Below are 25,483 nucleotides of genomic sequence, written 5' to 3' on the forward strand. Positions count from 1 at the left end.
AATTCACATTAAATTGCTCCATTTCACATCCCATCCCACCTCACTATGTTGATGTTGTGTTTGAAAGAAAAGCACTGTGTCCGTAATGTACGAGCGGGCGAGCGAGAACATGAATTGCGTCGAGGAAAATGAAGATAATGTGTGAATGTGTGCAAAGGGAACACACGAGAAAATTAGAAGCATTGCAACGCAACCCAGTACATTAATGCTGCGATAAATGCTGCCTTTGAGGAACTTCATGCCGAGACTGTCACAGTCAGACGATAAGAGAGGAGCAGGAGAAATATTGATGCTTGTGTCAGCAGCACTGTGACGGGGGGGACGGTAAGGCTGTGTGTGTGTGTGATCGGGGTCCGGTCTGCAGAGGCCTGCCTCATTGTTGACCGTGACCGCGAGGCCGACCCCGACTATAGATAGGAGACACAGAGGCAGGAAAAGTGAGGAGGGCCACGTCCCTCTGGGATGCTCAGACAATCTCCCTCTTGTTCCGCTGGCAGACAGGTCTTGTATTCATATTCAAGAGTGCATGCAACCCTCATGTTGTCTGATAAAGAAAGGAAGCTCTTAAGCACGGCATTTAGAAAGGTCATTTCTCTTGGTTTTACTTGAGTTTTTTTTTCTTCTATTCAAGCTCAATAGGGGCTTTTATTTCAGTGAGAAAACAGCTGTTTTTTTCCCATCATTCATCTCCGCGGCAGCAACACTGAATGGAGCTGTTTGAGGAATACTTAAGGCAACAATGTGATGTGTTTTGTTTTCGTTGTGGAAGCGGATTGCATATGACGAGCTTTATTTAGGAACAGCGAAGGGGGGAAAAGGTGCCCTTCAGGTTACAAAGAAATCTCTGCTGAGGTAGAGTATATATGAACTCAAACAGCTTGGCAAGGACTCGTATCGATATGCTACAGAAAAATCGTTTAACCTAATTAAATTCCTTCCTTTGCTTTTGACTTGACCTGCATTGTGACATTAAAGTATGGAAGAGAAAGTGCTGCAGCGCTGAAAATGGAGCAGACAACAGAATGGTAAAACAAAGAAAATTGACCCCAATTGTCAAGATGAGGCAAAGCAAAGAACATAAACTGGGGGAAAGTAGATTTACTTTAAGTACGACACATTAAAGCGCTGGCTCTGCAGGTAATGGCCCTTTGAGACTAATATATGATCATACATGTCATATATGACAGTACTAGATTGTTAACACCGATGAATTATTGTGTGAACGGCATGTTGCTGGTGGTCAGGTGTAGGTCTTAGTTTAAACTTGATCCAATAAAAAAAATGCTGATATGCTGATTAACATTTGTTTGTAAAATTCCAAAAATTAAGATATTTCAACAAAAAATAAAAAGATTATTGTGGCACATGAGTGATGCAATAAATAGAAATATCAAGTGGGGCATTATAAATGAATCAATACATGGTTATATATACAATTATTTATCCAAAAACCATTGGTTTCAGTCATCTCAGATGTTAAGAAAAGCTTCAAATCCTGATGACCCTCGATGTTGAATGATCTGCTGGTTGAATCATTTGGCGAATCCTTCATTCATTTGCTCTATAAAACAATGAAAGTGGACCTAACAATTACCAATTTTCTGTGATCAAACTGCTAATTTTGTCCGTATAAGAGCATAAAATAAAAAATGTAAACTGTGGTTCAAACCACATATGATTTGGAGAAGCAGGAGCATTGAATATTTGACTATGAAATGTAGTCGAGTAGAAGTTTAAAATAGCCTGAAATGAAATCAAAGCAACACACAAGGACCATTGTGCGTATTTAATTCATGCCATTTAATCTCAATCTCAGCTAATCTTCTGACTCTTGTTGCGGTAAATTACCCACTTTTGCACCAAGAATCAACGAATTTAATTACATCTTGCACAATGCTTTTAAACATGGCCACTTTCAGCACTGAACAGCTCCCTGTCTGTTAAATACAACCGTCCATATGGAAAAGGACCATATTTCAGAACCTGAAAAATGTCACGGTACACTTTTAACAGCCATGCTAATGCTGCCACACTGAGCTACTTGCTAATTTCATGCTCCACGCAACAGGGATAATTTGGTCCCTGTCTGTCTGTCCGTGTGTGCGCGTGCGCCTGTCTGTGTGTGTGCGTGCATGTGTGTCGGGGAGAAACGGTGTGTCTTTCCATGTGTGAGTGTGTTTCTCTCCACATCATTCATGTTTTCAATAGTGACAAATAGAGAAAACGTGACAGAGGAAAAAGGAGGAACAGGACTGAGGACAAAATAGACACACCAAAAAAATGAAACAAAAGACAAATATAGAGGAGAGAAGAGACGGCAGACAGAAAAGAGAAGATGACGAAGGAAGCGTGTCTCTCGCTGGATCAGGCTCCTGAACAGATGGCCGCACCGCAGAGAGGGGACCACAGTGGAGACATTACAACACTCAGGTTAAAATCTCCCTTGAAACACACACACACGCACGCACAAGCACACACACACACACACACACACACACACACACACACACACACACACACACACACACACACACACACACACACACACACACACACACAGGCAAAGTGCAAGGTCTTTTTGTTTACTATCAGCATTTGTGAGAGACCCAAACACGATGAGGCTGACATCTTTCCCATTTTGTGGTGATTCATGGACGTCTGTTCGGGACATTTGTCACAAAAAAAGGAGAAGGGGTAAAAAAAAGAAGCTGTATTAATCCATTTTTGAAATCCAGGTTGTTTAGACAATAATGAATAATGCATATTCCTTCGTGTTTGAAAAGGGGGCCTATACAACAACCAAATCATCTCCCGAACAGAGACGTTCTTGCCTCGGAGGTAAAGTCGGTAAAGCATGACAAGCGCTCAAACAAACACGGGAAAAACCCACTGACAAGAGGAAGGAACACAAGGTTTTAATGGCTTCAAGAGCATTGTCCCTCGAGCGGAAGTTTGCGAAAGAACTGACTATGTCAAAAAAAGGGGGGTGACATCACACGCCACAAGCTCTTTTACGGAGCACATCCAATTAATGGGAAGCATTGCAAATCTCCACCTGGAAGCATGTTGTTGTTGACTGTTTGAAAAGCGGCATTCACGGGCAGGTATGACGGAGTGGGGGGAAGGATGCGTTGAGAAGAATGATGGCGAGCAGAGAGGACGTCGTCGGAATGAGGAAGAATGAGAAAAGGTTGTATAGAAGAACAATAAACGATGGCAGAGTGGAACCGTCGAGAAGAACGGCGCCGCTCCTCGCTGGCAGCCACGCTGAAAGTTTTTGGAATAAAAAGCAGCCTAATAAACCTAAAGCAGGGCAGCGGCGGAGGTGAGGGACTGAGACAGAGCCTGCCAAAAAAGGTGCATGTTGTTTCTGAAGAGGGGTGGGGGGGGGACGCGATACAAACAACATTGTAAAACATCAAATATTTAGAGGATGGATTACAAGTACAACGTGTACTTGGGCTGCTGTCAAGTCACGACAAAGAGACAACACTGTTTAATCATTCATTCTCTTTTTGAGACTCCAAGTAGACGGGCGAGCGTAGTCCGTGTTGTGCGCTTTACACGTCGACCCGGCTATCTACCGCTTTATTTTTCCTTCTTTTTCTTTTTTAAGAGAGGCACTGCACACCTCATCGGGGTGTTCTAAGCTGTAAACTAAGTGTGACAACTGTACTGTGACAAAACACAACAATCCTGGTGCTAACTAATATTATGATCATTATTTTTTATTATCTCATCAGTCCGTTTCTCACAGGGCGGATTCTGAGATAGCGGCGATCGTTTGGGACGAGGGAAGACGTCGTCCTATCAGAACCCCCCAACTCGTCTCTCCCCACAGCGTTGTTTCCTTTTGTGTATAAATTTGACTCGCTAGTTAGTTAGCTAACTAACGTTAACGCGCGTCCATCACTCACTTTTCCTGGGGAAGAAGTCTCCGTTGCGTTTGTCTTTTGATAAACAGTAAATGTATATAATTCAGTTTTTATCATAACAACATATTCAACATACTCTTGCACCCAACTACGGCCTTTCAGATGGCAATGCCGTCTGTTTTTTTGGGGAGCTCTTCTTTATAGCCAAGTAGTTTTTTCTAAGATGAACATATTCAGGGCAAAAGATGTTCCTAAATATTTTAAGTTCTCTCTCATTGTTCATGTGTTTTCCATGACTGGAAAATTGGACTACCATTTCCCGGGTTTTCCAGGACGCGTGGGAACCCTGTTTACTAATCAAACAGCAGCAGCCAAAACAGAGGAAATGATCGGGAATCCCTCAGGCCCCTGAGAGATTAGGTTGTCCCGCCCACATTTTCAATGCTTCCTACACCAAATGAACGCTGACAGATATTTTAGTAAAGAACGATGGTAATTATGAACACTGGATCCTTCACAATTCTTAGTCAAAACCTGTTCAACCTCCATCAATACTGATGAACTGAGGTACTTGAACTCTTGATCTGGCTCCCGACGACAGGGACGGTCACAAAACCAGCGGGGCCGCCACATCATCTGCAAAATGCCCCAAAGCCCTCAGGAACTGTTGTCCATCAATATTCTGCTCCCTGCTGCCTAAACCAACATGTGTAAATCAATTGCGTCGAGCAAATAACTCAAAGTCATAATGAATGGAACTTAAACTGAGGCGTCCAAGTGGCTTTAAGTCATCCATCAGCGTCCCCGCTGTTCTGACAACAAGGTGTAAAACATATTCACAAAATGACACACGAGTTGTAATTAAATGTCTGGACAAGGTATTATGTTTTACGATGCCGTAAATCCACTTTGAACGCGGTACTTCTCCACTTCTGTGTCTCTCCCGACTGTATTTGTCCTCATTGGCTTGTTTTTCTTTCTTCTTTTCCCTCTTCCTTTTTTTCTCCCTTCCCATCCTTCAGTCGGATGCTGATTAGATTTGTCGCTGAGCTCTTAACTGTTGAAACATTATATAAAGTAAGGGCTTGTTACTATGGACACCGTGCAGACCTCACATATAATAGAGGCGGCAGAGCCGGCGAAGGCACAGAGCGGCACTGCGCCGACTACCCGGTCTTAATAACCACGAGCTTGTGTTCAACGCTGTGTTCCTTTCCTTTATCAGAATAATCCAGTATTGTAAAGGTCACACACTCTCGCTCCAACTTTAATTTTCCCGATGCATTTCCGAGCATATCTGGAAAGCCCTTCCTCACACGTGCACCTCTCGCCCTACCCTCTGCTCCATCCTATCGACGCATAAATACACCGGCGTGATGTCCCCATCTACCTCTACACCGCTAAATAAGTCTGTCTTCCCTGACAGCTGGCTGTGGATCAGCTAAAATGCACCAGAGAAAAGAAAAACATCCTAAATGGGGAGATGTAATGATTCCATATCAATCCTCCTCTCGAGTAAAACGCAATGCCCATCAGTGTCTTTAAGGGATGGGCTGACCAGGAAGCGGGTCTGTGAGAAACATAGTGCTGCTGTCGGGTCAGCCAAAGTGTTCTCTCCGGGAAGAATGTGATTCTTTGGCTTCCTCTTCACGGACGTCCACATAAGTCATGTGAGTGGAGAGACTGCACTTAAAACTGGAGGACTTGCGAGTGTTCGGGATTCGTCTTTTTTTTCATTCTCAGGTTCAGGACCACTGCATTGCAGCCGACCCAGCAGCTTCACGTCGTTGAGCGCGGAGAACGTGAAGAGAATCTACGCTGACGGGGGATCAATTACGGTGAGTGGGATTTTGGGGCGGCGGGGACTAATTGATTAGAATCGATCATGAAAAATAGTTGGCAACGAATCTGATCATGGATTAGTCGGGTCTGTGTTATGATGCACGACACGCGCCGTAACAGCGTCTCCATGGAGGGAGGGAGGGGCTAACCGGGCTTCTGTAGCTCAGGTGATGAATTGCAGGAAATGACGTCGTGTCCTTGGTCTCTCCTTGAGCATTTAAAAAAAGGTGGGGGAGGCAATAGAGAACAGACAAATGCAGGAGTACAGGTGTGACGGACAGACCCATTGACGACCGCTGAAAACTACACTGAGCCATCACCAAACAGACTCAAGAACTTCAAGTTTGCTTTTAAAATGATCCTCTGTCCATAAAAGTGATGACAACGCTGAGATTAATTGACGATCAAAATAGCAGTCAGGTGCAGCCCGAGTAGGCTTATGGTAATATAAATGTTTAGGAGCGACGGCAAAGCTGAAATTCTTGGATTTAAAGTGCTCGCATGATGGTTTGCATTATTAAAATGTCAAAGCACAAGGACTCGACGTTTGCGCCGGCCTGAGCTTGCGGTAAAGAAAAGCGTTACATAGAATTAGTAACATGTATTTTTTACAAGACAGCAGTGGAGTTCTATCGGCATCCGAGGGCGCGAACACAAACCAAACCTGACACAAAAATGGCCGCGGGGTTCTTAATTCGAGTACGGCAAGGAAAGTTACGTGGCTTTCACCTGTCAGCTGCAATCTATTTCACGCCGCCCAAAAGTTCAGTCGGTTTAAGTTCAGAAAGGTTCAGTCAAGATTTATTTGGTGTTTATTCATCCAAGCTATGGTTTTGTTGAAGGCTGTGGATGAAGCACTAAGACCAAGTCCTTTCACTTTCCGTCTCTAAATTTCCCCTCGTCTATTTTTACTTCACGCCTTCCTCGTTCTCTCCCCTTTCATCCTCGATTTTCTTCAACACCCCACGTCACTCCTTGATCTCTCTTAATTGAAATGCGCTTCCCATCGCCCGTCCACTAACTCCTCTGGTTCTGCTGGAGATACCGAAAGGCACATGGACAACAAGGTGCGGTTACTTGTCAAAACTCTGAAATTTGTGTTTGTGTTAATGGGAAGCGACTTATCACACATAGACTTCAGAGCTGTGGAAATATCAGGCTTTCACAGCGAAGACGAACACGAAGATTTCTTCTGGGAAATGAGTTGATTTTTCGGATCTACCGATCAGGATGTGTGTAATAACACAATCTTAATTACTCAAAATGTTCACTATAGTGTGCGACAACAAGGAGAGGTCCCGACCAAGATGGCAAACCTAATTACTGCATTTGTCAACGTCTAAAAGGAGTAGAGACCAGATCCGCCCCTCCAGCTCCTACCTTTCACAATAAAAGCCAGAGACGTACGCTGTGCAAAATCTATTCAAACCCTTTCTTGAAAAAGTACAAACGTTACAAATTTGCATCACCGCCAGTTTGAATAGTTGTGACGCAAAATGTTCACAGGCGAGCATTTTGCATTTCTCTGTCGTTTGGTCGTCACGCCCCCAGGTGTGCAAAGGCCTTTACACTTGCAAATGTCAGAGTCTTGAGCTGCGAGCGAACGTTAACGGGTGACTGTGAAGAGAACATCTGCATGTTATACTTCCCCATCTTGACGAGAGGCGAGACTATGCAGGGAAAAATGATTAAAGTCTGATTGATGCAGAGGACGCTGAGGACCGGCAGCAGAAAAGAACAACGGCGGCAGACAGCTGCTTTGTGCAAACAACTTCCACAGTTGGAAGTGCCACCACTGGAGAAGCTCATTTTGAATTCTGCCTCAATTCTCAATTCATCTTCGGCTCCTTCTCTCCCCGTCTGATCAAACGCTGCGATGGCATGTCTTACACTCAACCTCTACGTCAGCTGGAAAATCCATTATGTGTACTTAGCGCAAGTCCTGGACTACCCACCCACGTTCAAGCCTGGTGCACACACGCACGCACACACACACACACACCACTGAATCAATAGCACACATTGGGTGTTATTGACGACGCCAACTGAGGTTAACAATCTGGTGTAACTGTAGGCGCCGGCTATTAAGCCGTGTGTAAATGTGAAAGGGCAGCGGAATGAGCAGGTCCAGGTGTTTGAATGGGATTAAGACCCTGCTCGCTCTCTCTCTCTTTGTCTGTTTCACACACACACACACACACGCTTTACTTTGACACTTGCACAAAAGAACAGAGTCGCCATAAAATCTAACCATGTTTTGAATTGCAAAAAAAAACATTTGTTTCATGCACGAAAGGAGCCTCCGACATCTTTTGTTTCATTACTGAATTAACTAATCCTTTGCAATCCCTTATTTCGTAAAGTCTTATTCGCACATTTTTAAACCATTTTTCCGACCAAATCAACCGTTCCTGTTAATCCACCAGTAAAGTGTAAAGTTGTGGCTGTGCGACGGCGCCCAGCAGCATAGTTAGGCTGCATTATGAGCTCAGTATAACGAAGGCCACGCGGATAAAAGGCCGTCATGATTGAATACCTTCAATGCAAGAAATGTGTGTTATGTTGCATCATGGCTGCTGGGTTGGCTGGAGGATAATGGCAGGAATTACAAAAGCATCACTCCTGAGGCAATCATAGATGTCATTATCAGAGCATATCCCCGTTTCTGAGAATCCCAGACAAAGCCGGATCGATAGAAATGGACAGGTAACACAAAAAAAAAAAAAATCAATAAGAGCAGCTTTTGCCGTGTGTGTGTGTGCTTTATACCTGGTATGTGTCCCACAGTCTGATGGTGCAGCGTAGTGGCAGCTCCCTCATCAGGAGGTTATTCATCCAGCGGAAGGCAAACTGCAGGTACTCCACCTCGTACTGCTGCATGTGGCGGTGCACGGACTCTGTCGACACAATAACAATCACTATTAAAAACACAAGAAAACAACATCACACCTAGATTGACGTCACACTGGCTTTGTGCAAAGACCAGCAAAAGAAGATGCGTGTGAGGCAATCGTAATGATGACAAGTGTGTAGACGGATTCCTTCACAGCGCCGCTCTTTGTTAATAACTACTGCAGTCGGTGTCTCGCGCGCGCACGCGCGGCCTCTTCCTCATAATGGAGATGTAATTACCGAGCTATCAGAACTGTCGCGGAAAAGCTACGCACCAAACTGAGATGAGGAGGAGATGAAGAAGAAAAGAGCGTGTTGGTTATTAAATGAAACTCCACCGCATGTCAGTCCAGTGAGGAATGGAGTGCACGTACCGCGAGTGAAAAGCATCCAGAGGTGAGGACCGGCAGCATAGCATGTTCATGGCAGGTGTGCTGTGTGTTTATTATTTCTTTGACGTTTTTTGCATTCAGTAGGAGCCGATTAAACATTTTTATCTTTGTCATAGAAGGTCACTCTGTGCAAAACATGTTCGATGCCCCCGCGGGGGTTTTAATAAAATTGTGACTATTTATCTTTTTTTCTCTTGACAAGGGGAAGTAGAGCGATTTAAATATTGCACGAGCTCAGCACGGATTTTTAAACCTTTACAAAACAGAAAGTCACTGGACCTCCCATAGTTCAACCTCTGTCAAAACAGTTTGAAATGTATTTCTTCAGCTCTGTGTGAGGCAGGTTGCATTCCCTGTTGAGCCTCATTCGCTCTGTTTCATAATGATTTCCTGCAGGAATAATATATTTAAAAAATAAAATAAAAACAGTAATTTGGCAGTGGTAACAATGCTTGTCATTACTAAGGCAAATGGCAAATATTTAATTACCCGCCTCTGGAATATTAATCCTGTCCCAATGTGCCTTTACTGACATGCTGTGTTCTTGTATTTAGGCTGCAGCTACGCAAAGCTACAAAAAGAATCCTGGTTTATTGGACAAAGAGTCACCGGTCATCTCTGGGACGTTGGAGACTTTGCCAGAAACGAGGAGCGGGTTCCTGTCCTTCTTACTCGAACCGCAGTTTTTGGCAAACGTTACTCTAACAGGAGTCAATGTATTTGTTGAACTATACTTGATATATTTCTGGCATTAGAACTAAACTAAACTAAAATCCCAGGTTTTTTGTGGGTCTCCTCGTGTAACTGGCTCCTTGGTGTGCTTTCAATAGTTTTTTTTGGGAAGAAATAATGGAGAATAAACTATATTAGACTTCACAGTCAATACTTGCAAGTACTCATTATTTGGGGAAAACATAAAACATCAGCATATATTAAGGTTCTGTCCACATTAATGTCATTTTACTTCTATTGTACCATTAACAGCTGAGATATAATGATCAATCAAAGCTGCGGTTTCAACTCAACTCTCCAAACAAAGATCAGCTGGCTATTAGATGTCCACATTTGTCTCTCTGCAGCCATCAAACGCATTTACTTTGCTCCCCCTGTAATTGGTTCGCATTATGTTCCGTTGAATCTGGCGATCTCAATTTCTTCTCGATGTGGAGTTCAAAAGATAGCGTCGATGTCAGGGTCATGGCGCGGCGGGTGGGCGGGCATGAACGCTGGCTGATGAGGAGCAGACATCTCGCTGCGTCTGAGGCGGTGACACGGGGAACGGCTGCCTTTGTTCCCGTTCTCTGTTCTTGATAAATGTTTGTTTTATGCTTCTTTACATGACAAAAGATTAAAAATACCACTCAGTATTCAGCGACTCCCTATTTCATTGTCATCACACCACACCAATGACACTCATTCTCTCCGCCTCACACACACACACACACACTCAGGCACGCACACACACTTCACAAAAGAGCTGTAATTAAAGAGCTGTCAGAGAATCTATGAGAAAAGCCAGTTTGGGAGGGGGGGGCTATAGTATCCTCTCTCTCACACACACACACACACACACACACACACACACACACACACACACACACACACACACACTATAGAGTTCAGTGAACTCTTATGTTGGGTATTTCTCGTCAAGAACATATACTTAAGTGCCCTCAAACACGCACAGCAATCACTTGAATGGCACCTGTATGCCATTGCTCACACATGCATGTTTGACAATTATTCACACACTCCACCTCATGAGCAGGGTGCAAAGTAAACACAAAGTGATTATTTCACGCTCGTCTCTGCAGTTTAATTATCACATGCTGCTGTAAAAGCATAAACAGGGCGAGCTCATTAACTGCAAATGCATCACGGTGACAGATCGTAGCTAGCTGCCAAACAGAGAGGGTGAGAGTGGAACAACTTTAGACAATGTTAAATTACACTAATGAACTTGCTCTGCCTAATATTAGCGACTTCACCAAACACTGAGCGGGAGATGTGCACGATGGGGGTAGAGGGGTGGAAAGGGAGAGTCGTTTGTCACGGGGAGTTATCGCAGTGGGGAAAGAAGAGGAGACCGGAGGGCAAGAGAGGAGACGAGAGGGCAGTGGAGGGGAGGAAAGGAAAGGAGAGGAGAAGAGAAGAGAGGGGAGGAAAGGAAAGGAGAGGAGAAGAGAAGAGAGGGGAGGAAAGGAAAGGGAAGGAAAGGAGAGGAACAGGGAGGAGCAGGGGCACAGTTGAAGAGAGGAGAGGATTGGAAAAAAATATAAGAAAAAAAAACATGAACGATGAAGCAATGAAATGAACTGGTGCGCTACAACTTGTGACTTTTAACCCTATGGTTGCGGCCCAGCTGGCACCGGGCTCGGCATGCTGGGTAGCGTAGTTGTGGGGGCTGAGGAGGGTTGAGGAAGAGTGTTCTCATGGACAATGATTGACTGATGAGTCTTGTCTTCCCTCCCACTGCTGGTTAAAGTGTAGGACGGAGGCCACGATGCCGGCTAACCCGCTCACTGCAGTGGACTGCAGCCCGTGGCCGGTGGAGTGCGGGTCGACAGCGGGAGGTCAGAGGTCGCGCAGTGACTAGTGAGCGGCTCCCCGGATTCTGCTGCCGAGGCCAATTCTGCCAGACTTCGCGCTCTTCTCTGTACAAAACGCAATTACAGTTTCACTCTTCCAACTCTCCGACTGACTGGCTGTTTATTTCTTTTTCTTTCAGCGTTTGACTTTCGCCCAGTCTGTTCCAGAGAAGAAAAGGGACTTCGTGTCAAGGCTTTTCGTTGTCGCTTGCTTTACTCTTTCACCGTGAATTGTTCCCATTGCTCCCAGTCTCTGTAAATATATGACGGAGAATGTTGTCATCTCACTGTAACCTTTATCCATTTCAGCGTCAGCACAGATTCAAACTAATCCCACTGTCGACACGGAGCAGGCAACGGGGCCCTGTTTGTTCACCAGAACAAGGCTCCTGCACGCCAAGTCAGTCACCAGTGTATACATGCGAAATGAGTCTTTTTCTTTGGATATAGTTCATCACACAGTACAGGCGCTGCGTAACCCTCTGCTACACAAGCTAAAGCTAGAGCCGCCTGCATGGAGTCTATACGGTTTGGCTTAGTTCGCCACATGTCTGATGAATGGAAACAAAGCCGCCGCTTCCCTCTACCAGCCGTACCTGAAGGCGACGATTCCCCATCCTCAGAGAGAGGACTGAGGACCGGATGAGACTGGTACTGTCGAGGTCTGTGTTCTTCACCCTTTTTTTTAACTTTGCTCGAGATTACAACTATTTTATTGACTTTTTTAAAAATTTGTTTCCAGTCGTTGTTTCAAGTTGACAGAGTAACGTCGCTGTCGTAAACATCTCTGTTGCCACATTCGGCCTAAATACAGTTTAAATATGAACTTCTGAGCCGGTTCAGGTTAACGACAACGAGGCTGCCGTAGGACGTGCATCGGATGTGTGTATGTAACAATGTGTGTGTGCACAGGACATCGTGTGAAACAGCCGCTGGAGGGACGCAGCGACGACGGGTAAAGAGTCTTCAATGGCCAAGTCGAGTCGGGAAGATGGAGTTCACTGGGTGATGCTTGCTTACCGATTCCTCTCACACAATAAACAAGCAGAAGGTCACACGTTTGTCTCGGATCGCCCCGAGGGAGACTGCGGCAATCGCGGATCTGATGCGTTTCCATGGTGTCGATGTACATACGTTGTATGTTCGTGCAATGTCACATGTGCGTCTCTCTCTCAGCCCTCAACACGCAGCGTAACGAGGACGCTGTGTCACGCGGCGCATGGAGACACGAGGGCCGGCCGGCCTCGTGCGAGTACGTTGTGCGTTTATGTGTTCAGATAACTGTAAATGACACGAGTAAACACAACACATGTTTGTCAAAGAGCGTGTGTTGGTAGGAATGCTTAATTAGTATAATTACCCCACACAAGAAATGACAAGTAACATGACATAACACACTCTGTTTTTCCAAAATATGCAGCGGCTAAGACTGAAAACAATTGTTAGACAGCTGTGGATTTCTTTTATACATGCTTGAAGAAAAAGAAAAAACGCAACATCCTTTATTTTAAGTAAAATAGGGAAAAAGGAAAATGTTAAACTGCCGTGAGACAGAGGGAGCAGAGTGCATGCACATCGTAGTGGTGATGTCTGGAGTTGGTGGAGGACCGTGTGGGAAGACGGAGGATGGATGGTGTGATTGACCTCAGGGGGGTTAAAAAAGACACCAGAGCGGGTCGGCTGAATTCAACGCAGCTTTAAGAAGTGGCGCTACAAATCCCCAAAAGTCTCCTTTCTTGCACAAGCGTGAACGCACACAAGACTACAAAATCCCCCCGCCACCCTCACAAAAAAAAACACAATTAAACAAACAGAACAGTAAATATAAACAGACTGTCAGGCAAATTACGCGCCACTTGAAAAGGCAACTACTGCTGGAGAAAAGCAAATTAACTTTCTTTTTTTTCAAACCCATAAAAACACTTTTTTTTTCTCCTGCCTTCAATTATGCAATACGGTCTCACAATCCGGCTAACAGCCTTTTTTTTTGTGTGTTACACAATTCAGTCTGAGAGCTGGCGCTGCCAGCGCGTCCTCTCATTTGCATAAAGACATTCACCTTTGAGCAATTTGCATGTTGATGAACTTGTGCTAATGCACTTGCCTGCAACAAATTCACAGAAAGAGATAAGGGAGAGATAAAGAGATCAGAGAGACGTTACAAAGTGGCTTGTCTTTTGAGGAGGTACACATGCTAACGTCAAGCAAGGCTAATGGGAGTTAGCGTCAAGTGGAATAATTACACAAATGGGAAAGGGGGGGGGGGCGCAAGCTGGAAGAGAGAAACAAAGACATATAAAAGTAAAAGCCGTCCAACCATGTCATCCACTGTTTTCAACTAAAAGAATTAAAGTGAAGCCGTGAACCGTTTTGATTTTTTGACTTTGTAACAAATTGTTCATTTCTAATTACTAATTCAAGCTTACGCTACAGGACAAATAGTGTCAAACAAATCGTATTTTTTATCTGTGTCATACGTCACTAAGCTGAGGATGAGGCGCCTTTGTCGAAGCCACCACAGTCAAAACACTTGAGGAGGACGGATTTTTTATTCAGCCATTTCTTAAACTGTTAATGGTTACTACATCTCGTCCTGGAAACTTTGTAATTCATTGGAGACTCTGGAAACCGTGCCGCTTTGACTATATTAGACAGCATATTATATCAGCTGCCTTTGACGTAGCCTTTCCCGGTTATATCACTGAATTCACTTTCATCTAATGTGACCTTTAAAGGCTGGAGGAGTTTTTCCACAAAAATAAAAAATGAAAAAAAGTTAAGTTACAGGGAGAAAAAATGTGGCGGAGGAGGAGGAGAAGATTGTGGAAAAATAGCTGTGACCTCAGGGCACAAATCCAGTCTTTTTTTCTTCTCCCCCACTGTGCTAAAAGATACAGCGGGTAATGGAAAGCAGGGATGTGGTCATAAAACCTGCACATTATCTCTGTGAATGGACAGCATATGTGTGTTTTCCCTCTATCTGACAGATATAGGAGGAGCTATGTGCCATCGTTTCAACAGGGACAGAGACAGTGACGCGACGTCCTGTCCCCACCGACCCTGCACCGCAAACAATCATTCTACTACAAATACTGACCTCCTATTGGCTGAGCAAACAACCTATCAACTACTCGGGCTGGATATCGCTACTTGTTATCAAGTAGTATCCAAACCGGTCAAAGGATACTGATATCGGTCCGATACTGACTAATAGCTGGATCGGGTATCTGTGACAATGTGCTGATCTGGTATCCGATACATTTCATTTGATGAATTACAATTCACTTAATTTATAGGGATGCATTTAAGTCGTTTTGATTTCAAGGTCAGGGAAGCAACGTTTGAGTCAGGCCTGACACATAAGAGGACGACCCAGTCACTTCCACACAGTGAGGCATACAGCTTATTAATTCAACGCTGGTATCGGCCGATACCCAAAAAGTTGGATTAGTGCATCCGTAATTGGTGCTGGCAACATCAATTTATTAAACAATACCCAGCGCTGTCAACCAGTCACGTCCCTGTATCAGACACCCAACTGATACGAGGCTCACGCAGAAAACCGGAGCAACAGCTGAAGCGTTTTCACTCACTTTCTGGGAGAGTTACTGTCTCTCTCTGATGGAGAAAAATAGATTTTTAACTCCATTTCATCCAAACAAATCAAAAATGAATAAGCCGCAAGATTAAGTACAATTAGTCATGTTAATGTAATTAATTGGTGATCTCCAAAGAAACATACAAAAACACATTAAAGCGGAGACGATTAACATTAAAAGAAACAATCAAAATCATCATAAAATATGATTCTCCAACACGGGAGTTCTTCCCGGAGTGAAATGGTAATATGGTTAATCTTTACCAGTCGTGGAAACATCTGCCCCAAAGAGCTCCAACCTTTATCCAACTGCACAACACCCTGGATAACCCCGCATCTGATAAGCGCTGAGAGGTAATTTTGGAAGAGATGAGAGGCCATTGTTCCCAAAACAGATGCTGTGTCGACAGCGGGGCGAAAAACAATCCCGTAACACAAGATAAAAGCTATCTGTGATCTCATTAGAGGTGGTAATGTCAAGCTGGCGAGGTAAAAAATGGCTCTGCCCCAACTATGATGACATGGCACTTATGAAATAAGATACAGTAAAAATGTCACGTCATTTTTTTATGTCTTTGTCCGGGTGTGGCGGGGCTTGAGGAGGACTTTACCTCCTCTATTTTGTCATTTATTTTTACTAAAAGATGCACACACACACTCCGATATGAACACATTTACAGTACATCAGTATATTTCTGACACGCAAACTGCAACAATGTGCGCTTGACACACACACACTCGCCCTCTCTATCGGCAAATTTACTCTGTCACGACCACACACACGGACAGGCCGATCATACACACGCTAACTTTCTCTGACATTCTCACCCCCACACACACGTATGCACTCTCTCTCTCTCTCCATCCTTTTGGATGCAGCGGGTGGGGCCTCCCCTCCCTCCGGCTGACAGAGCGGGTGACAGGATGGTCGGACAGCGCCAAGGTTAGCCAAGAACACGACCGCCGCGCAAAAGGCTTGCTTTGATCAGACCCCAGCTTTGCACACGGCACTCTGCTCCGGACGACACGCGAGTGACAAAAGGTGCGTTTTGTCTGGGAATCCGTTCACAGGCATTATTAAAACATTCATTGTTTTAACAACATGAAAAAAAGAGAAAAGGGTGAAACGCAACACTGCTAATTAACACGACTGTTCTGTGAACGAGTACTCTGAGTGCATACATTAACATCCAGGCCTCAGCAGGCCATTATTTTGGCGCTAATAATCACCAACACGTTCACATTTCCCTTCCAACCCGACAGCCGAGAGGAATGACGATCAGTAATCGTCATGTAATTAATTACAAACTGCGGAAGAATCAAGGCGTGAAAACTGAATGTTACTTCCTGTTGTGGCTCTAGTTCTAACACTTGTATAAAAACTATCAAAGGAAGTTGTTCGTGTTAAGAAAACTGTGAGTGGAATAAAATCCTCATTAAAAGGGAAACGGCAGATTCTTTTCATTGCAGCGTGGGAGCAGACCGGACTCCCGGCTCTCTCTCCCCCCGCCTCTCGCCGGCGCCCTGAGCTCCGCCCCCCTGCCCATCCACCAGGAAATGTCCGTCTGGTGACGCAAACTGCACGACCTCCGCCGGGAAAGGAGCGGGGGGACTCCGGGAGCTGGCAACGAGGGTTTGAGCCAAACGTCGTTCATCCGCGTTCACACAGCCGTGACCCAGAGCTGGAGGGAAATCAGCAGTGTCCCTTTAAGAACATTTTTGAGGTGATCTAATTTTGCTATTCACGACGCCGAGCAGAGGAGACATAACTTAGGAACTTAAAAAAAAAAAACACAAGCGTGCCAAAAAGACCCATAAAACACCATAAAAAGGACTGAGGATACTGACCGACAAGGGAAAGGCTTGATGGATGGATTGATTGGTGGATGTAAGGGTGGGTGGGTGTATGATTATAAGGATGGATGGATGCATTGATGGATGGATCAATGAATGGATGAGAGGCTGTGTGTGTGTGTGTGTGTGTGTGTGTGGTTGGACAGACGGACAGAAAGCAGATCACTCACCATCAATCCTGCTGACGAGCTCCTCCAGGGCCTTGACTTTCCTCTGGATTCCTGGCTGGGCAAACGTATAGTTGTCCTGAGAAGAAGAAGAAAACAGAGTCGACAGTGAATAATACCTCAGTTTCATACTTTCAAAGTGAATTGAATTAAATCATTTTGACAACAAAGAGTACAAAGGTTAAACCACTCAGAGTGGATACAAATAATAAAACTCCTGTGAACCTGAAATTACCAGAAAACTAAAAGTGCGAGAAAAAGCACGACAAACAAGCGCTAATGAGAGACGAAATTTGTGTGACCGGAATATTTGTCATATTTCTCCGTCATTTCTCGGACGGGCTGTGAACTTGATACGCAGTTAGTTTCACATTGACGTTTTGCAGCCAGTCGCCTCCGAGGGTCAGCGTGTCACAGTAAACACGCCGCCAAAGCTTTTGGAAATCTCACATTACCAGTCTGAGGGCTCGTTTTCAGAAAAGTGCAGCAGCCGTTAAAAGATTCAAAGTGTTTGCCAGGGCTCATTTCACACCTCACACAAAGCCCGGGGCGTCTTTAAAGGGAAAATAGGCCACCTAACGAACACCGGCGTGAAAAAACAAGCGTGTCTGTGGCCTTGAAGACAAAGTCGGCGGCTGCTCGTGATTGTGGCTGAAGAACATAACAGGTGAGCTGTGAATGGCTCCCGGTGGTGAGGTAATAAAATATTCTAAAGAGCTGAAGCCCTTCATTTCACTATTGTCCCCCTTCAAGTGGTTAAGAGTGCCTCGTGTAGACTGCATGATACCAGCTGCTTAATGAAGACGTAATAACTCCATTATGTGCAAAAAAAGACCAGAAGAAGATAGCGGAAGATATGATTAGATATTTTATTAGGTATATATTACATTAATAGAGAACAAATATTACATGATTTTCTGAGCTTAAAAAACTTTAAGTTACAGCGTGGCTTTAATGACCCCATTTGACATTTTGGCACACATGTATGACTCAATAAGACGATTCTGGGGCTATGTTGGGAAAGCGAGACGACAACTGAACCTGAATATGAGCGCATGATGAATATGAGGGGGCGGTGTCTGTGGGTTGAACCGGCAGAATTCAATACATGGTTCAGAACAGCACATAAGCATTTTAGTGTGCCTGTGTGTGTGTGTGTGTGTGTGTGTGTGTGTGTCTATCACACACACACACATATACACAAGGATTACGTTTCCTTGAGGGGTCATTCCAGTGTGGCTGGAGAACAGCTGATGTGGCAAACTATCCAACAGATGGAGAGAGAAAATGAGAAGGAAAAAGAGAGGAGAGAGATGGGGGGAGTGAGAGTGTGTGTGTGGGGGGGGGGGGAAGCGAGAAAAGTCATTTAGCAAGAAACAGCTCCAGTTGTCCTTCAAGCTCAGCAGAACCAATGTCCATGTGTCCTCCTGAGTCCATCAGCGGCCGGCAGGGCAGGAACCGCCTTCCCCTCCTGCTTTTCCTTTGCATTGTTATCGCCCCTTCTTCACCTTCACCTCACAACTAAGTAGTTCAGGTTTCAACAATGGCGGTAACATGCTCACGACTAACTGACGGACCCTTCTTTGTTGTTCAAGAACGGCGAGGAATCAGCCAGGGGCGATACCTCGGCTCCCTCCAGATATTCTGTACTGACAACAGTCACAATAAAACTGCATTACTATTACAAAATGGATTTCAATATTGGCCTCGCGCGTCAAACACACCTTTTAGTTCCCCCTTTCCCTGTTGTTGGGGACAGTCTATATTTACACGTCGTGTTTCTCGTCTCCCTCTCATCGGCTCCCATCTTTCCACCACCTCTGTGTTAATGTGGTTAGGTGCTAAGCGAGTGTGAGGCCCAGTACGAGTAATTACATTTGCATTATTGAAGCTGCTGGCATTAATCAACTGGCCGCCCGCCCTTCTCATTCTCTCTCTCTCTCTCTCAGCATCTCATGGCCGTCTGTTTCAACATCATCCGCTTCTGTCGTTCTTTACCTACAATTGGGATCGTCTCTGCTCCCTCTCAGCAAACGCTCATGTTCTCTTCGTCTTGTTCTTCCCCGTCGACGTCTCCATTGCTTTTGAATCATATCCTCACACGTATTCTTTTTATTACCACCGTGCCTCGCACTTTCTTTAATTCATACCTCTGCCTGGCTGTCTCGAGCGTGTTTTGTTGCCATCTCTTTTCGCTATCTTCGAGTCTATCGCAATCTCGCCCCTCAACGTGTAAAATGACTGCCAGTACGGCACACTAATTTTGTATGGCTCAGTATTTTTGTTTGTATATTGATTCAATACAGCCTGTTCCTTCTTTTAGCTTCTCCGTTCTCATCCAGTCTGTTTTATCGGGGTTATCGATTTGATCTCATCTTGAGGAAAAAGTGAACGATGTGTTTGTATTGAGAGGAATGAACGGAAAACAGAGCTGGTAATTAGGATGAAAATCCACAGCACCGAAGCTGAGCAAGAAGAAAATCATATCTATCTTTTCATCAATCTAGCTATCCATCCATGTTGAGCAACACTTTTACTGTCAAAAGCGTCCCACTGACTGTAGCGCAGTGGGAGAACAACGCTGCCCTGCAATCAGAGGATCGCTAGCCCGTAGCGATGTGTCCTTAAACACGACACTTGAACTCAAATTGCTCCCGCAGCCATTCTACAGTGTATGCACGCTAGTCAGTCGTGACGGGCAGGTGGCACGTGGTCTGGTAGCCCCTGCAATCAGTGTGTAAATGGGTGAACGCTGACAAGTAGTGTTAAAGCACTTTGAGGGAAAAGCGCTCGACAAGTACCGTCCATTTGCCTTTGTGCTGTCGCCGCTTTTAGGAAAGGATTTATACATTTCTTTTCCCACAAAAACGGACAGTAATGCATTTGAGGGTCAGGAGGTTTTCAAGACTCATGTTTCTCGGTGTTTTAAGGTGCACACTTTCATTCAGCGTTCATCTATCTCTCTTCTTTCGCCCTTTACCACCCCCTCATTTGCTTTCTCCTCTTTTTTCCTGTACATTTTCTATATTTTCTCTCTTTTCGTCCACATCCCTCCCTCCATCTCAATTCTCCCCGTTAACAAGTAGCTCTTCTCTTCTCCCACCTTCTGCTCTCCATTTCTTTGTCTACTTCCATCACTTTAGCGGCGCTAATGAGGCTAGGCTTGACTAAGTGTTTTAAACATGCTATTATGTGTCCTTTTGCTTTGTTCCCTGGCGTTTCATTCTGTTGCACGCTGCACTGCATTTTATTTGTGTGACGGATTGTTTCCTTTGTGAGGTCTTCTTACCTTGTGTGACAAGGGTAAGTCACTAATAGGAACTACGCCTTTACTCTCATCTTTCTTCTCTTCCTCTGCATTGAAAGATATATACATTTCTTTTCTTTCATCACTTTTTTCTTAACTGCTTCTCCTATTTCCTCACCGACTCTCCTCCTTACACTCTCACCTCCTTTATTCCTTTGTCCTTTTTTGTATATTTTCTCCTTATACCCGTCTCATTCACTTCCTCTCAAATCCAATATGTCGGATCTTTGATCAGCTGAGGCAACAGGAGGAAATCAACTCGTGCGCCTTCATTATTCATGCATTCTCCCCTCCTCCCGCCATCTGTCCATCCGCTACATCTGACCCGCCGAGTGAGTCGAGCTGCCCCGCTTCACCCGCTTTAAGGAAGAAACGTGTGGCGCACAAACATAAACTCACTGTCTCTCTTTCCCGGCCAGTTGTCAACAGCCTCTCGTTCTCTCCTTCTTTGTCCACTCGCTCCATCTCTCTCTCCCTCACCCTCTTCCCTCTCAGTCAGCTGAATCAATAGCTCTTCACCTCTCAGTCTATTCTATTAGAGACAACAATGGCTCCATGCCAGACTAAGATTGCCTCCTATTGTGGCACAGGATGTCTATCAGCAAGTTGGACAGAACCAACACAACGACGCTGCGAGGGTGTGTGAGAGCGACAGAGACGTAAAGGACAGGAGAAGAGGGGGGAAGAGAGAGGGAGGGAGAGAGAGAGAGAGAGAGAGAGAGAGAGAGAGAGAGAGAGAGAGAGAGAGAGAGAGAAAGAGAGAGAGAGAGAGAGAGAGAGAGAGAGAGAGATGACAGGTCAAGATAAAGGACAGACAATACACTGAAGGACGGGGCAATGATCTGTCATCCTATGGTATGCGTGTGTGTGTGCGAGAAAGAGAAGCCGAAAGTGATTGTGCGAGAGAGATGACAGGTTGCGATAAGGTGGAGACAGAGGTGGAGACAATTACTGTTGTTCAGAGCGACAGGAGGATTGGCCCCATTTCATTCTGTTGCTTTAGTGCGCCTCTGCGTCTAGTTTCCAGGGCGGTGAACTTGAATGTGTATCGGCAGCACAGGACGGTCCACAGCTGTGCTCGCTGCTACTTGAGCGGAATACTGACGTTAAGCAGGTGTAATGTTGACCGCGTTCAGAGGCCTAACGTGGGCGAGAGAGCGGTGAACGCAAACAGCTGAGGGACAAGCTTTAAATAACTTTGACCGGATGATGGGGCGAGCGAAACATGCGATGGAATCATCAAAGACATTACAGGTCATTCTGAAGGGGAGATGTATATGTTTACGATGTTTCATGGCAATCTAGCCAGTGGTTGATACACAATAAAAAGTCTTCCTCATCAAAGTACGTAGGCGGCATGATCAAAATGACTGTATATCATTTAATGGAATCAAACAAAGAGCCACAACGCCAGCGTGCCTAAGACCTCAAGTCCACACAAGCTGGAATTGAACGTTTGCTCAGATTACGACTCATCTTCACTCTTTCTTTGATGAGACCCGTTTCATTAGGAAATATAAAGCAAGATATAAAGCAAGTGTTTTTTGTGTCACATAGATGTTTTTGTGAGGTCACAGTGACATTTGACCACCAAAAATCTAATCAGTTCATCCTCGAGTCCGTTTGTTCCACATTTGAAGAAATCCCCTGCAGGCGTTCCACAAGTATGGGATCGGGACGACGGACGCGGGCGGAAGGAAATAAGAAGAAGAAGGTGAGGGACAAATGTAAACCACTGGGTTTCTCCAATTCCCTCCCCCAATTACAGAAAACCGTGTTTCTCATTTGTGTGACATTTAAGAAATCAGGTCACAGCTGAAGGCGGTGAGCGTAACCCGGAAAATGTGAATGTAAACCGCTATTGAAGTCCGTGTGTCTCTTGGACAATTAAATCTGAGGAGCACAAGCGCGGAGGCCAGACATAGTCCTTAAATACAAGACATCGCCCCCACCTCGAAGTTGCCTTATTGGAGAAACACGACCGCTGTGAAGTGGGCCTGTTTACCCACGAGCCAAACCAGTGGCGATTACTTAGAAGAGCGAATGTAAAAGCTTTTTTTTTTGTTATAGCACAAGGAAGTAACTGTTGCAGAGAGATGAACCTGCAGTCTGAGACTGAGCCTTGCCGCGCATGACCCCTGATGTGATCAGCACCACTTGTCCCTCTGCTTAAAGGTTTTCATCCAGCAGACGGGTGCACGCTCTTTCCTTCATGCCATTCTTGTTGCATAAATGTCTCCATCCAGCCTTTATTCTAACCCCCCACCCCTCAGCAGCTGTTACTGCCACCATCTCCACTGAACTGTACGTGAGCTACTTTAGCTAACATGCTACAAATTAATCTGCAAAAGAAAAGAAAGATGAAGGGAAGGGGGGATGTGTGACTGAGAATTAGAGTTAAAAAAAGAGGGGGGAGGATGGGTTCAAGTTGAGCTGAAATGAAAAATGCCTTTCAAACCATATTGTGCAACAATTAAACACAAACCACAAATCTATCCATCCGCAACTTTTAGCGACGAGGTGTGTGTGTGTGTCTGTGTGGAGCCACAATCCCCAGTTTCATTTCTGGCTTTTTGTGATTCAACATCCCTCCTGTGTGTGTGTGTGTGTGTGTGTGTGTGTGTGTGTGTGTACACTGCTCACATATTCCGTCTCACTAGGGAATACGCCGCGGCGCAGAAGCTAAAGACGATCCAACTTCCGCTTCACTGGGACTCTCAGGTCACCCGTGAGATGTGATTGAACAGTGGCTACATTTACACGCACACCAAAAGGACTTGGGAGGCAGACGATACAAACGCATGCACATGTACAAACAAGCTGTCAAGCACAGCGCACACACACACACACACACACCAGCTGGCAGATCACTCCTCCTGTGTGTGTGTGTGTGTGTGTGCGTCGGTGGCGGATTGAGTGACAGCCCGCTGTGACAGTAGGGGACCCTTGAGGAAACCAGAACAGGACACGGCGTCTGGTTTTGGTCAGGCTACCGTCTGCTAGACGTCGGTCCTTGGACCCGTGTTCCCGTTCGAGGGAGACCCCATCTCTAGCTGGCACCGTGGAAACAGATGGTTACCTTGACAATGAGCAGGCACAGTCCGAGGGAGGGGACTCAGAGGGAGCTGCGTCTTTGTGTGTGTTTTTTTTACATTAATTGAATGTTGCTTGTGCGGGGACTTCAGTCGAGTCAAGATAGTGATGCGGTTTGTCCAAACGGACGAGATCTTTTCTGCCTCGGGGGCCTCTCGGCTTCAGTGAGCGTCCCGACAAACTGCGTCTGATTCAATACATGAAACAGAATTGAAAACCTGACAAATGCTATTCTTGCCGGGTTGTCTGTGAAGCGCTCCATTCAAACAGTTGTCGTAAGAAACAGAATGAATATAGACACCCGTCATGTTCGCCCCTCTGTGGCTACAAATAAGAACGGCTCTGAAGTGAAATTAAAGGCTGCAGCTCGGCGGCTGATGAATAACTTTGCGTCGGGTCAGAGATGTTTCCCTGTCGGACCCGCATTTGTCGAGTCCTGCTGCTATAAAGCATAACAGGTTCAGATCAGGAGGTGAATTTACATTTCTCAAAGTCAAGTCCTGGACAGGGAGAAAAATACATTCAAGGAAAAGGTTGGTTTTTTTTAAAGGGATATCTGCAGAATTAACATAAAAGGCAGGTTTTCATCTGCTGGCTTTAAAACGGAAAGTTTTGGGAAAACTTTTTGACTTTGTTTTGCTCCCTGGGGTTGGCAGGTGGGACAGGTGGCTCCCTCACAGCACTTTCTGGAGCTGCTACATACTGAGAGTGACTGACAGTCATGAGCTCTCCCGGCTACCTACACCTGCAAAAAAAAGTGACAAAGACTTACACAGCGAGGCTTTCGGGTCTTTTTTTTTTAGTGCACAGTTTACTTAGTTACTACGGTCTCGAGGTCTAGGGGATGAAACCAACAACACGATACAGGACAGAGACGACGGCTCCGTTTAAACTCAGCGAAATGGCAGATGTGGAACCGTTTTAACAAGTTAAATTAGCCGAGTTCGCCGGAGGCACTGTCCAATTTAGTGCAGTACGAGACTAATTGGCTGCCGGAGAGACCGGGGGGGGACGTCGAGGTCAACTTAACAGAGGAGCGTCTCACAGTGGTAGACGTATTTGAATTCACCGAAATGTTTAGAGAACGATGACAGTGCACATGTCGGTTTGGTGGTAGAGTCATGGATAAAAAGCACTTTAAGGGCTCACAAGGCTGAATAATCGTGAACACTTCCAGTCCAGTGTTGTGTTTTTTTTATTGATCTTGTCAGAACAATATGTGGCCAACGTGTGCAGCGTGTTTGATGTGTAAACGGCCTGCGGGCGGGCTGAGAGCCGTTCTCTTGTTGTTGATGCTTGTCCATTTAACAGTGCTTTAAAAAGGTCACGCCAAAACAGAAGAATAGCTGTCTTCACTCATTTAGCCCTGAAACTGTCACTCACTGTCTGCTAACGCGATGTGGGGGAAGTGTGCGACGCGCTCATGGCGGGTGTGTAGTCCTGGATGTCAGCCTGACAACTCCGCTTTAATTTACACACAGACACACACGTTGAAAAGGGGTCATCCAAAGATGTCGCAATTCTCAACATTTTTAGTGTTTTTTGAAGTGTGAAGATTAACACGAAATAAAAACGACTTAAGAAACAATTCATTCGTACAGCTGGGACACCGACGTACCTCGTCACCGGGCCTGCTCCTGACGGAGGTGTGTGCTGCACTGTTGCCAATTAAAGCGGCGGCTCATTACAGAAGCTGCTTAAGAGAATTGACAGCCAAAATAGTCCGTCTGCTTTTTTTTTTTAGGGTGGGAGAGAGGCCTGGCAGTGAGACACTAAAACCAGGGCTAATGGCCAATTTACTGCATTAAAAATGAGGAAAACTTTCAAAAGTATTTCCACTGTACACCAGGTACTGTAATGATGTAAAATTGCGGA

At 45.2% G+C, this 25,483-nt stretch overlaps 1 protein-coding gene across 2 annotated transcripts in view; it reads right to left on the bottom strand.

Annotated features, from left to right (window-relative positions):
* Positions 1-25,483, bottom strand: part of tbc1d22a (TBC1 domain family, member 22a) — a 105,853-nt gene that overhangs the window by 22,645 nt on the left and 57,725 nt on the right. For both annotated transcript variants that reach the window (XM_068587087.1, XM_068587088.1), the window contains exons 11-12: positions 17,212-17,287; positions 8,487-8,614 (exon numbers count right to left, since the gene is read on the bottom strand). In XM_068587087.1, the coding sequence (XP_068443188.1) occupies positions 8,487-8,614; positions 17,212-17,287 (204 nt within the window). The remainder of the gene's footprint in view (positions 1-8,486; positions 8,615-17,211; positions 17,288-25,483) is intronic.

Source organism: Clinocottus analis, unplaced genomic scaffold (assembly GCF_023055335.1).
Source record: "Clinocottus analis isolate CAN_PGR_092001 unplaced genomic scaffold, fCliAna1.0.p SCAF_20, whole genome shotgun sequence".
Lineage (NCBI taxonomy): Eukaryota > Metazoa > Chordata > Actinopteri > Perciformes > Cottidae > Clinocottus > Clinocottus analis.